Source organism: Leptosomus discolor, chromosome 2, assembly GCF_034619465.1.
Source record: "Leptosomus discolor isolate bLepDis1 chromosome 2, bLepDis1.hap2, whole genome shotgun sequence".
Lineage (NCBI taxonomy): Eukaryota > Metazoa > Chordata > Aves > Leptosomiformes > Leptosomidae > Leptosomus > Leptosomus discolor.
Genome location: NC_141392.1, coordinates 125524635 through 125538909, shown reverse-complemented (window position 1 = coordinate 125538909; position 14275 = coordinate 125524635). Strand labels below are relative to the sequence as shown.

General features: G+C 43.2%; 1 protein-coding gene across 1 annotated transcript in view; it reads left to right on the top strand.

The window, feature by feature from the left end:
* Window positions 1-14275, top strand: part of HMBOX1 (homeobox containing 1) — a 55383-nt gene that overhangs the window by 300 nt on the left and 40808 nt on the right. Inside the window, exons 2-4 of the mRNA XM_086460495.1 lie at window positions 2180-2659; window positions 4621-4706; window positions 13792-13902. Of these exons, the coding sequence (XP_086316621.1) occupies window positions 2180-2659; window positions 4621-4706; window positions 13792-13902 (677 nt within the window). The remainder of the gene's footprint in view (window positions 1-2179; window positions 2660-4620; window positions 4707-13791; window positions 13903-14275) is intronic.

Below are 14275 nucleotides of genomic sequence, written 5' to 3'. Positions count from 1 at the left end.
AAATGGCTTGTACGTTTTCAGCAATCAATTGTCCAAAGGACAGCACATTCCCGTTGGACTGAAGCACTTAGACGGCTGTAGTCCGTCTGTCTTCTCACAGTCATTTTCTTGGATGGGAGTCATCCCCTTGCATTGTCCTCCTGCTTCCTTCTCCCACGTACACACTGTTGAAGCAATGAAAGGGGCTTAATAGTTGCTTGATGAGGCCCAAGGTAGGAGCTTCTTCTCGTTTCGGTATTTTCCAGGCTGCAAATGCCTTTTTTTGGTGGATTCATGCATCCTGGCTTTGTAGCATGGTGTCTGTACGGCTATACTCTAGCTCCAGCTCTACTGAACAAGCCAGTTCTCAGTGCTGTTCTTCAGCCCCAAGGCCACTTGGCCACATCCATACTAACAGACACTCGTAGCCTTGAGAATGAGTGGCTCCATCCAAACGGAGTATTTGTGGTTTCTGCTCTTTGCAAAATCTTGGGAAAAAAAGCCTGCAAATTGGTCAGGAGCGCACTGGGTATGCTGGACCAAAGACAGGTTTAATAGTGCTGCAGGCAACTGTGTGTACGTGCTGTGGTGCTTCTTCCTGGGTGCTGTTTGATTTCCTACCATTGCCATGGCTATACCCTCTGACTCGAGGATAGACCTGTTCCCATTGCCTAGTCAGGTCTGTGTTGTGAGACGTTACTCCCCTGAAGAGACCCCCTTGCTACACCCCCAAAACCTACCGGCTCGGTTTACTTTACTGTGGTGCCTGTATCTGAAAAAAGACTAAAGGCAGCAACTGAAAATGTTTGATCACTCTGTGGCTCCTGTTGGGGACTTCTCTGTGCCAGCGCAGAAATGGAAATGAGGAGTGATCTTCAAAATTTGTGGAGAGAAATAGGCAGCCCTGTCCCTGGAAGGTCTAGCGTGATCGTGATAGCTGTCATCCCTCTTTTGGTTTTCCTAGGGTCCTTGGAATTCTTGCTGGAGTTTCCTCAGGCTGTGGTTAGTCTGCTCTTGCTTGTAGGGTTTGTACATTAGCTCTGTCATGTCTCCTGGAGTTTGAGTGATTTCTTCACCGTACTGTCCTGCAGGAGTTGTAAGAAACCCTTGATTTGTAAGAAGATTCACAGGAAGGATGGAAAATGCCTTAATCTCTTGCCAAGTTCTGGCTACCTTCCATCTGCCATCCCTTCTTCTCCAGATCCCGGGTTCTGAAGGAGGTGATCTTGTCATTTGCATGCTGTTTGGATCTGTAGTGAGGAGACTTAAGAAGGAAAAGAGATTTAAGGGAGCATATTGTAATTTTTCAGTTCTATTTCTGGGCTTTGCAGCCAGTACATGTTCATTGTTCTGGTACCTTGGGAAGTTTAGGAGTTAAAAATGCTTTTGATGAGCCACCATGATGATTGAGTTACATGAGAAGGCTGCCTTTGGAGGGGAAAAGGCTGTAGACTTATTTCTTTAAATGAAAGCTCAGTAGTAATTGGATGTGCTGCACTTTCCTTGTTAGGGCAGGCTATCTGTGACAACATTCCAGGTTCAAAAGTTACTAACTTCAGATATCGAACTTCAGAAATGGGACTTCAGTCAAATCAACTTTGGTCCTACAGGCCACTAGAGTTTCCGCTGGGTGTGTTTTTATCTTCTTTTTTTTCAAGGTAGCAACAGAAAGTTAAGGCAACATGAACTCTTTGTACTTAAGATTCAAAAGAGTTGAGATTCGTAAATCTCGTGTCATAAGTGGTTAAAACTTCTCCAGAAAAACTCAACTTCTGGCCTCAGCAGTTTTGGAATCTGGGATTTCTGTCTGGTGGATACACAGCAATGGGCAAAATTTTGTCTGAAGTCAAGTTGCAGCCTTAATTACTGAGCAACCATGGTCTCTCCGTAGCAGCGGTTTATCAAAAGCAAAAGGGTACTAGCTGCAGGTTTATTGTAGAAGGTGTAGGGAATGCCAGTAGAAGAGAGAAATGCTATTTGAGCACTTCAAAGAAAATAAGACCCTTCTGCTACGTAGTGAGACCAGAATTCATGAGAGGTTGCCTGTTGAGCTTGTTTGGAGGTGGGCTGTTGGGCTGCCAGCTCTGTCATGTGTGTGACTTAAAGTTTTGGACTAGAATTGATCTTTCCTGCATGTAAGGCACTTTCTTTGTACCACAGAGAACTATTGAACTAAGTATTTGCTTTACCTTGTTTTTAGTCTGCTGGAAACCATGTCTCACTACACAGACGAACCAAGATTTACCATAGAGCAGATAGACCTGCTTCAGCGCCTGAGACGTACGGGAATGACCAGACATGAAATCCTCCATGCGCTGGAAACCTTGGATCGTCTTGATCAAGAGCATAGTGACAAATTTGGAAGAAGGTCCAGCTATGGAGGTGGTTCCTACAGCAACAGTACCAACAATGTCCCAGCATCTTCCTCTACAGCCACAGCTTCAACACAGACCCAGCATTCTGGGATGTCGCCATCACCGAGCAACAGTTACGACACCTCCCCACAGCCTTGCACTACTAATCAGAACGGGAGGGAGAGTAACGAGAGGTTGTCTGCCTTCAACGGGAAGATGTCACCTACCCGCTACCCACTTGCAAACAGCTTGGCTCAAAGGTCATACAGTTTTGAAGCTTCTGAAGAGGACTTGGACATTGATGACAAAGTGGAGGAACTGATGAGGTTAGTAGAAGTCTTTGTAAAAAGTTTGGAAAGTCAGAGTGAGAAGTCCCTCAGAAGAAATCTTGGAGGACTGCTGTAGCAGTGATAGGTATTACCAAGAAAGCAGGAACTGCTTTAGACAGCTGTTCCCCTGCTAGTTCCCTGCTGATGACTATCTCAGTACCCCTCACCTGCCTCGTAGTCTCGCATAAACACCCCCTGGCTGTGTGTGGGTATCCCACAGTCTGTTTTGCTGTCGAAATGTTTTTTTCCCATGCCATACTACAAATCGAAATGGATGTTAGTGCATTAAATTTCCTCCCTGCTCTTACTCACAAAACTTCTGACTGAGTGTCAATTCCCATGACTCCTCCTCCACTACTTCACACCAGTTGTATTTCCTTCCAGGTATAGGGGGAGTAGGGAATCTGGTCGGTTAATGCTCTCCTCTGGGATCTGCAGAGCATGTATATTATCTGTTTATAGTTCGTGGCAAGGGCTCTGTGACTTGCACAGTCTGCAGATTGATGTAGGAAAATAAAATAAAATAATAAAGAAGAAGCAGAAGTCTTCAGTGAGAGCCAGTTGGGTTTTTTTTTCCTAGACTGACCTTCCTTTACTTTTAGCGACTTCCTTTTCAGCATTATGGCAAAGATGAAAGGAGGGGATTATACCACTGAGGATGAAAGTCAGAGGCAGCGGCCTTGATAGCAAAAAGAAATAAGAGGAAAGGCCAAATGTCTCTAAACAATTTGGAATGTCCTTTTTTTTCCCCCAAAAATCGTAACATTTATGAAGTACCTATGAGAGACCTAGGGTCCATAAGCTCCAGGATGAAAATATGTTTGAAGTACTTTGGAGATTTAGGGTAAAGGTATGTTTTGGGGGGGAGGATTAGAGATGAGCGCTAATAAAAGCCGATCAACCTCATTTACTGTCGGCCACAGGCTAGTGGAACAATGCAGGAGGGTGGTGAGTGTAGCAGTATGCAGGAGTTCCCATTGCTGACGTTTAATAGTTCTGTTGAGTTTTGGGTTCCTACGCAGTAAGTCTCAGGTAATGCTCTGAGTGCTTATTTAAACTGAAACTACTTCTGTTTGCAGGCATGTGGAAGATGAGTGTTGGGTACAGAGATAAAAATGAACCCACGACATAGCATTTATTTTGCATTTACATTTGCAAGCTTGAATCTGCCTTGAATGCTGCTAGGGCAGGAGGAGAGAAGGAGAAGGGAAATTACCAAATAATAACGTCTAATAAAGTCTGGATTTAATTGTCTGCTCTTAGGAAGGGAGGGAGGAAGAGGGGGAAAAGTATGTGTTTACTGCATTTGAAATTTGCTGCATGTCACAGTCCCTGTGCAGCCTCCAAATTCTTTTCTTTTTAGCACAGTTTCAGTCCCTTCTGAACTATCTTTGCGCACCTTGTAAAAATCATACAAAGGCTTTAAATAACTGGCACTTGTTCATTCAGTGCAAGCTGTGGACTGAGGAAGGAGGGGTGGGCGGATAGAGGTTGCAAAATCTTTTTCTCCTTTGGGTCTTTTCCTTGAAAGGTTGGCGAAGGTTTGTGGATGTATATTCATTTGTGTAGCTAACCATGCAGACCCTGCTATCTTTTATTTTTTATTTTGGTGCCTCATTTTTATGACTGAGGTTTTTATGCTGGTATGAGAGATTTATTCATCCCTGTGTAATGAAACTTTGTACATTCCATATGGCAGTGCTGCACCTAATATGAATTATATAGGACATGAGTCATCCATTCTCCTGCTAGGGTACTTTGATCGAACGTGACACTTGTTAAAAGAAGTGTCCACTGGCGAGGCACTTTGACAATTCTAATGCCTGCCTTCCCCACTCCTTGTTCCCTAAGTAAAGGAAATAAAGCCATTTTGGGTCTTTAAAGTGCACTTTGGTCTGTCCCTCTTTTTGTGTGTTCTTTTGTTTGGTTTTTTTTGTTTGTTTGTTTTCTTTTGGTAGGAGGGACAGCAGTGTGATAAAGGAGGAAATCAAAGCCTTTCTAGCCAATCGGAGAATTTCCCAAGCAGTTGTTGCACAGGTAACAGGTAAGAGCTCGGGGAGTCCTTTCTTCATTTTGGGAAACTGTCTAACTGTGCGTGGTGCAGATGTTGGAATATTGCTTGGCTTTCTGCATTGCAGTGCAGATCTGTCAGCTTAGTCATGATAATGTATGCCTTTGATTTAAGACCCATTGTCCCGCACATCATGGAACTTCCCCAGTGAATCACTTTTTCTTTTTTCTTTTTTTTTTTTGTGGCTTGTGCTAGCAGGTTTTATTTTACAGCATTATAATAAGCCCCAGGTTCTTATCTTAAAATGAAAACTGTTTTCCTTAGTTCTTAAATTGTTTGTTGAGTGCAGCAAATAGATGCGTATCTGCATCTGTATGTCTGGAGAGAGAGAGAAATATATGATATGTATTTCTATTATATAATGTATATGAATAGTCAGGAGACACAGCTAGAGCTGGTATCACTACATCCAGGGGTCAGATTATGATAGTTGGAAGTTTTTCAATCACTTGCATTTGAGCCACGATTAATGAAAATCAGATATGAGGCTGAGGCGTTGACCATATTAGCTCAGATTTTACCTAGAAGGAGGAGTAGTTCTGGTTTTGCCCTCTGCCCTGTGCCTTCTCTCTCTCACATTCAGGACAAGTGACTGCAGTGATATCATTTCTTCCTTGGGTGTGTTTCCAGAGCTTTACACAAAGAGTGACGAAGTCTTACTGCTCCTCCATGGGGTGGGGTGCTGTTAGCTCTCCTTTACAAGCTCACACTGCTTGTCCAGAACAGCGTAGCTGGTAGTGTGCTTAGAGTCGTAGGATCGTTTAGGTTGGAAAAGACCTTTAAGATACCGAGTCCAGCTGTTACCCCAGCGCTGCCAAGTCCACTCCTAATCCATGTCCCTAAGCACCACGTCTACACGTCTTTTAAACACGTCCAGGGATGGTGACTCCACCACTTCCCTGGGCAGCCTGTTCCAGCGCTTGACAACCCTTTCAGTAAGGAAATTCTTCCTCATGTCCGACCTAAACCTCCTCTGGTGCAACTTGAGGCTGTTTCTTCTTGTCCTGTCGCTTGTTACTTGGGAGAAGAGACCGACCCCCCCCTCGCTCCAAGCCCCTCTCAGGCAGCTGCAGAGAGCGATCAGGTCTCCCCTCAGCCTCCTCTTCTCCAGGCTGAACACCCCCAGCTCCCTCAGCCGCTCCTCACCAGACTTGTGCTCTAGACCCCTCACCAGCTTCATTACCCTTCTTTGGACGCACTCCAGCACCTCAGTGTTTTAGGATGAAGACCTGATGATAAAATACAGCTCAATCCCATGTTATATCTATAACATTCATTCCTTTTTTAACCCAAGTTTGAATAAAGATCTTGTAATAGATTGTTTTTAAGGTTCCTTGGTGACTAGGAATGCCACACCAGCAGGAGGGAAGTTGTTCTTTTAGGATTTTTCCAGTATTTGAACTGTCATAAGAACCCATCTGTCTGGGAGATCGGGGTTTGCAGACGTGCCAGCAGTTGAGGTAGGCAGGTAGAAAGGGGCGCCTGAGCCGTGGAGCCAGGAATTCCTTCCATGTCTCCAACTCTTCTCAGTGATCTTGGACAAAACTACTTGTCCTTCCCTTGTTTCAATTTAATCTGTAAAATCATGAGATTAACATTTTGTGTAACTCTTAAGGGATGTTTTTAGCTTTATCAGATGTTAGCACTAGTACTTCAAAAATTAAATGCTAAGTCTATTCTAATTGCTTAAATTGTACCTGAACTCTGAAGTTTTGGTAGTCAGTGGTTCACTTCCCTGCTTTTTTACAGTCCTTGCCTGAATATATTCCTAGAATAACCCATCTCTGAATTAACCTCTATAGAGCACCCTTCACATCTACCAGCAAGTCCAACTAGCTTCCCCTTCCAGAGAAGTGATGCAAAGAGGAAAAAAGGGCAGAAAAAGAGTCATTCCAAAACAAGCCAGCATTTTTTTTTCGGACAGTGGGACTACCGCACGCGGGGCCATTGAATCAGAATCACCACACCAAATCGAAGGCAGAGTCTGTATCAGTAAAAGGAACTAATTATAATTAGCTAGGTCTCGGTGCACGTCGTGATACCCTTGCAGGCAGGCTGTAGGAAAGTCAAGGCCAGTCTCTTCACACCTGAGCATTTTGGTCCTTCCATCCTCAACCTAGGCTCCTGGATTTCACTTGTTAAAGTCATTAAATTGGCGTTTAGCCTTTGGGAGCTTTCATTGTCTGCCAGGCTGTTCCTCCTGTGAGTTAATGACACCAGCCACTTCGTACAGGGTTGGCTTAAATTTCATACCCATCCCACTCAATCCTCCTGCGTAGCATGGGGGGAATCCGGAACATACTGACACGGGGATCAGAGAGGATATTACTAGATGTCTCTTTCGAGCCTGTCAGTGGGACTGAACGAAGATTGAACTCATGGAACTGTTATTAACTTGTTTTCAAGTCAAATCAGTGGGAAACCAGGTAGATCTGAAGGTTAAATGGCTACGTCCTTTGCAGCTGACCCAGTAATGTTTCCATGGGCTTTTCAAATAAGAAAAGAAAGTAATATTTTGCACATGATGCAGTTTCTCAAGTAGAGATACCTGCAAGGCTTGCACTGCCCTTTGGAGCTGAACTGTGTTACCCTCTGTATGCTTGGTGGGAAGGTCTATGGGAGCTGATTCATTTTAAATACAACCCGTAGCCTTTTGTAAGCAGATGCATAGCACTTCTGTGCTGCTATTAAGTACATAGTTATGGCTTATCTGAAAGAAATAGTAAGTCTCAAAGAGATGTTTGAAGGGACCAGATTAAAGAGTGCTCAGCGCTACAAACATTAGCTTCCTCTCAAAAGCACAATGTGGTGAAGAGTGACTGAAAATAGCTCGGGACAGAGATCCAGAGCAGAAGGCATATGTCCCAGGGCTCTCACTTCCGGAGTTGTCTTAGGCCTGATGAGTGCTAGTTGACTTGTGTATTCTTCAGCGGTATTCAGCATCCCTTCCCATTCAGCTGTGAAACAGGCTCCCAAGGAAGGCCTGGAAACCACTTTTGGTTCTTTAAGAAAGCTGTTTGTATAGACAGAGGTGATGCTCTGCAGAACACGTGATCCCAAATGGTATCCTCTCAGTATTTACAGACTTAGTCTTACTGGTAAAGCTGTTCTGCAAATCATTCACTAAACAAGAGGAAAAATAGATAAATAAAATCCAGAGAGTGGTCAGTAGCAGATGGCGTGTAGGGGAGGACCATGAGAGTGAAACGATACCTGTTCAGAATACTGCTCAGCCTCCAGTGATCCATGTCTCGGAGTCCTCTTCATGATCCTGCACGTCGTGGTGGAACCCTGTCCTGGCCAAGGAAGAGGCTGGGAAAGACTGTGAGGAGGGGTAGTTCTGCGAGGGCAGATCAGCAGCCCGCAGAGGCTGGGGGGCTCACAGCCTCCATCGCCGTTTGCTGTAATACAAGCACAGCGAGCTGTTTGTGGAGGCTGCAGTGCAGAGGTTGGGCCTATTTGACTTGCCCATCCACTGGCTACCAGCCTGCATCAGCTGGAAGTCATTTGTTTAGCACTTGAACTGAAGGCAGACTGGTGTGGCCTCAGCTTTTAGCGTTTGTCTCTTCTGCCCTGGGGAGAGAGGCAGGAAAGAAATGAAAAATAAATGCCTGGCTCTGTCTGGAAGGAGAGGCGTTTGACTTGGCTACCCATGCTGTCAACTTGCTCCTTTCAGTCTCTACCAATTTCTTTACCACCCTAAAACATTATTTGTGTGTGTAATGAGAGGGGAAAGGAGTAGTAGTGCATCTGAACAGCGATCTTTGACCTTTAGCTAGGAACCTAAAGCTTTGCTTCCGTTTGTTAATCACGGCTGGGTTTGAAGCTGGCCACGCTGGACGTACAAGGGATGAACTTTAGCTAAACCAATTTGCTTGTCTTCAAATTGCAGGTCTTGGATTAGCTCACCAGAGAGTGTAATGTTTCCCCGGTGCTTATGACCATATCTGTCCTCGTTCTGTATCATGTCGTGTTCTGTCCTCGGTGCAGGAACCTCTACTGCAACTTCTGCCCCTTGAAACTTCCATTTTGCCTTATTTCGCTAATTCTTCCAGCCACTTAAGATTTTGTTCAGAAATAGCTTTCTCCTTTCTCTCATCTTAATCCTAATATTGCAACGCACTTGGAGAATACCCATCCCTACATCAGCCACGATCCCACAGAGCACACCGAGTCGCCTTGTATTTACAGACTGTACAGTAAATGGCTTTTCCTTTTGTTTTTCCTGTGCTGCAGCGCAAATGGATGGGAAGTGACGGAGAGGGAGGATATGTGAGAGAGGAACATGGAGCTGAAGGTTGAAGTCAGCTGTTGCAGTAGAACAATTTTTTAGGCTCCCTTAGTCTTTATAAAATTACCAGAAACTTTAAAAGTCATTTAGATAATGAATCTGACAGGGAAAATTAAACCTGGAAGACATTTTACAGGGCTGCCTTGTGTACTGAGAGAAGAGGGCAGATTGGAAAATAGTAACAGAGCATTAAATGGTGACTTGAAAATAAAGGAATGATTGATAAGAAGCAAAAACCTAGCATAACACTTATTAGTACTGGTCCTAAATACAGGAGCTGCTTTTTATAGAAACTTTTTTAATGGTGTCTGTAATAAGATAAACAAGAAGCACTTGGGTTGGGCTCTGTATAAATAATCTCCTACTGATAAGAAAAATGACAGTATAAACAGGAGCTAATAATAGTTCCTGCTGAATTTCCTATCTTGGTATTTGAAGCTCCTTTTAACATAGCTGCAGCTTACTTGGGGGTAGGTATTTAGCCCTACATGTGGCAGGTGAGACGCCAGATTTTAACCAACAATAATTTGAAGTCGTGTGCTGCAATATGCTTTAATTGCCACCAGAATTGTATCCGAGTACTGAGTAAGTTATGGTCAGAAGGCAAAGGATAAAGAGATAAATTAAAAAAAAAAAAACAACCCAAAACATAACATGTAGAGCTTTCCAGTGCACAGTTCTACGAACCTTCCCAGTTATTCTGCTTGTACAGTTCAGCCCTGTCCTACTGTCTCTGTCTTAACTGATATCTTCAGGACTTAGCTTTGTATGATGCTGAACACACGCAGCATCTAGCACCGTGCAGGGCAGCCTTGAAGCACTGCTGTAACATAAATAAAATCTCTTATGGTTTGGAACCTACTACACAGGGGTGCTGAGCCAATGCAAATACAAAGTGAAACTTAACCAGTTCCATTGTGAAGAGAATTCAGAGAATTATTGAATTATTGATCACCTGAAATGACAAGACTGGATTTTGAAAAACATTTTTCTTTTTTTGTGCTCGTGACAACACAGGGAAAAATTTGTTTTTCTATGATTTTGATCTTTGCAGGTTTTCTGTAAACAAGCTTTGCTAATCTCCTAAATTGATAGATGTCCTTTGCAAGCACGTATTAGATGAATCTAGGACGTTGCTTACAAACGGAGGAATTAAAACGCAGTCAGTTACTTTCTTCTCCAAATCTGACGTATTCCAGGTGCTTCTAAAAGTCTCTCCTGAAAGAAACATTAAAGAAATGCAAAGTAGAGTCGCTGAACAAATCTATCTGTGAAGGTGAAAACCAGTTACCAAAGACTTGATGAATAGCAGTTTTGAGGGCTGTGAGCAGATTTGTACTGCAGATACCAGTTGCCTTCTCTTGATGATGCATTTTGCCGTTTCTTTTATGTATTTGAAAGGGAAACTTTTTGTTCAAGTAATTTATGTGGGAGAGAGTGGGGCTGGCCAGAACAGCATGCATGGACTGTCGTCTCCATTTTGATTTTAATGAGGAAGTGTAACCTGCTATGAGAAGGAGTGACATGTGACACAAGAAGTCAGCATTTGAATCGCTATAATCCTTTGTGATTACCACTTCTTTCTTCAGTGTTTTCTGTGAGAAAACTAGTTGTGCTCATCACAGTGTGTCTGTGGCCCTGCTGATGCTGAGCCCGGAGGATGCCGGTCTTCCTTGAGGTCCGTGGTTCAGTTTGAGAGTGAATTTCCTCAAAACAGCTGGATTTTCAGTACTCCAGAGAACTTATTTCCTTAATCTGCTTCTGGCAGCAGGACGATTTCTTTTTTCCTGCCAGTGCAATTTCCTAAAGTGGCATGATTACAGACGATGTGACAGGATGGTGCTGGTGGTAGTACTAGTCACTGTCCCTGGGAGCCAACTGTGTAAAACCCACTTGAGATGCAGGAAACTCTGAGATGACAATTTGGGGTTTGTGGGGTTTTTTTTCTTAATTGAAAGGAGTGAAGGATGGGTTTGTGATTAAGACACTATACTGGGATCTAGGAGATCCTGGATCAGTTCTTCTGCTGCAGGCTTTGCATGTGACCTTGAATCGGTCAAGCTGTTGGAATGTTGGACAGTTTTGGGGCCTCTAAACGGAGCTGAGGTACAGATGAAAGGTATTTTATATCTTAAAAACAAGAGGAGCAGCGGTGTAGGTAGTGGAAGCCTTTCAGAAGCGCAGCTCTCATTACAGATCTCTGAAATAAGGAAAGAGAATAATAAAAAACGAATAAGAATAAGAAATGGGACTTTAAAGGGTCTTCTAGAGGTCATCCACTACATTCCTGTGACCAAAACCAAGATCAGGTGCCTAAGCCATACCTGACGTGTTAAGCTGGGTTTGCAGCATTGCTGTGAAGCCTGCTAGCCAACAAGCAAAATGAGCTGTAGGCTTTTTGCTAGTGTAGAAAATGCCATGGACTGCAGTGCCATTCATGAGATACCACAGTCAAATAATCACGTACCGAGAATTTATGGTGCGTTCGTTGAATCTGTAAGTCTCGACGCCCTTTACAAAGCTCCATTTTGCAGAAGCGACTTTATAAACTGTGAGGGCTTGCGGTGAGTCGAATGTGGACATGGCAATACGCAGCTTGAGTCTTTTGGTTCCTGCTCCTTTGCTTTGTCTCAAGCACATTGTCTGAAGTGGCTGACATCGGTACCACTTTGTGACAGTATCAGGCGGCCTCTTGAGCAGAGTTTGGATTTTCCGCTATACGACCCTTGTTGATGATACGTAATCTCTATTTATAATTTTTATCTAATAATGCTTTGAATTTATATCTTATGTTGTTATCCAAACACTCAACAAACTCTAATTCACTGTAATAAGTGTGAGTGGACTGTAGTAAACAAGTAAATTAATGGTGCTGTTGCCCATTGATTAATAGGAGTCATGCAGCCGAAAGCAGTGAGACACAGACATCTGTGTCCCACAGCACTGCGTTAAAGAAACGGCTTTTATAAATTGTAATAGTAGGTGAAGAGCTGCAAATTCTTGAAACTTAGTCTTTTCTGCTGGCAATCAGGTATCTAGATCACCTGATTTCAACTAGACTGAAGCTTTGTTTTGGGCCAGAGGGTTTTATCAACTTACATTGACTTCTTTCGGTACTAACTGGTATGCTTCCACAGTTACTTGATATAAACTTGGCAGAATCTAAGGTTTGTGTTTGGTTGAATAATTCCACTTCCCTAGTAATATAAACTCAATTATATATCCCAGTGTGGGCCCTGGGGGTAATCCCCTCGTGACTGCCCCAGCTGTTTCCGAGCTCTTTCAGTTGTGGGGCAAAACCAGTCTCTGGGAACGGGCGTGAAGATGAATGGATGTACGGGAAACAAAACCAAACCAGGGTTGTTTTGTGGGCAGAGCTCTGTTGAAAAACAGTGAGCTTCTGGACTGGGAACAAAATGCTCCTGTCCCTTTTCCCCATGACAATTAAAACCTCAAAGGCTCCAGAATTCTGCATAAGGAAGAGCAGTTAAGAGCATAAACCCCATGATTTTAAAAATCTGGTTGGAGTAAACCCACCCAAATATGATACCTAAGAGTCAAGTTGAGTTATTCTAAAGTTAACTAGCTTCAGTGTTCAATGGAAAAAAAAAAAAGTGCATAATAAAACCCTCATATGAGAAGTGGTAAGACTACAGGGGATTGTTTTTCATGAGTTAAATATGATTATGTGATCTTATAAAACCTTGATGCATCTCAAGAGGGGCAGGTAGTTCATTTTCCTTGTGAGAACTAGCCTTCTACCTGCCTCACTGTTATCACCAAGCAGGTGGCGGCGCAGGTGGTATTCAGCAGTATATCCTTACTTGGAGCACCTCCTAAAACTTTAGTTCTCAGGAGAGTTAGATGTTGTTAACCCTTTCTGATAGCTGAAGAGCCTTGGGGAAAGCACAGGGAGTCCTCCTACCTGAAGTACTGCTTCAGGTACTCAGCAAACTATGTATTTTTTTGTATTTTCAAATGAACCTACAGTTCACCTCCTAGTGTGCTTTTAAACTTCTTGCTTTATTTGATTCCTCTCCTTCTAATAATTTCTTTTCCCTTTCTGCATTGATTCTTTGTTCAGGGTCCTGCTTTGGAAATAGCTGTATTAATTTCTAGGATTTTTACCCCCTTTTTCTGTTTTCTTAGAAGTCTTGCTTTAACAACTCTGGAACTTTTTGTTCCTGATCTTGCCTGGAGACCTAGAGCTTGACTCGTGCTTTGCTGACAAACAGCTGCCCTTTCTGTTTTGTTTTCTGGCCGTTGTTATAACCGCTTGCTCCATTTCTGGGCTGATTTGGTTTATATCACGTGAACTCTTTCTGTGTTTATCTCCCTTCTTATTCAAGCATTGAATGATAATGATCTCCTGACTATCGTTATTTATGTATAACAGTGGGTAAGGGACTTGTTCCTATTTCACAGATGAAGAAATTTAAGAATGAGGGAAGTTGTGGACAATTCAAGTCAGTGGTAGATTTGGCTTCCCAGTTTGTACCCTCTTTGCTTGTAGGTTGATTGTGCTGATTCCAGGATGCACCTTGAGTAAGGTTGAAAATAGTAACAGGGAGAAGTTCAAGCAGTTAGGGACGGGGCGGAGAATGCTTGAACTCTCTACTTTTCCTGTGATTGGAACACTGAGAGTTCCTGGGCTTTGTAAGACACCTTTTATCAGTATATGAACCACTTCAAAATGTTTTAAAAAGACCAAGTTTTCTCTTCCTCTTTCTCTTTTTTTTTTTTTTGTTTTGTTCTGGTTTTTTACAGGTATCAGTCAGAGCCGGATCTCCCATTGGCTGTTGCAGCAGGGGTCGGACCTCAGTGAACAAAAGAAAAGGGCATTTTACAGATGGTACCAGCTTGAGAAGACAAATCCTGGTAAACAAATATAGCCTAAACATCTCTTGCTGTTTTCTTTATGGAAAAGAAAGTCATGTCACTGTTTTTTATTATCACTGATGATTCACTTCTTGGTGTGGTGTACTGTAGAGGTATTCCCTCTGACCAGTTTACTTTTTAGGAGGGTAGGAACAAATCTGCAGTTTGCTCTCCAGCAAGTGATCCAGAGCTGACTCGTCCAGAGCTGTCTGTCCAGCTCCTCGGTCATGGTTGCTTGCTGTGTCCTCTCACCACTAGCTGACTCTGGGAACCAGAAGCAGTCAGTGAAGCTGTAGTCAGCTAACATGAAATACGTGCTGAGGCTCTTCAGAATGAACAAATAGAAGACGTTAATAATAGCTGCATAACATAA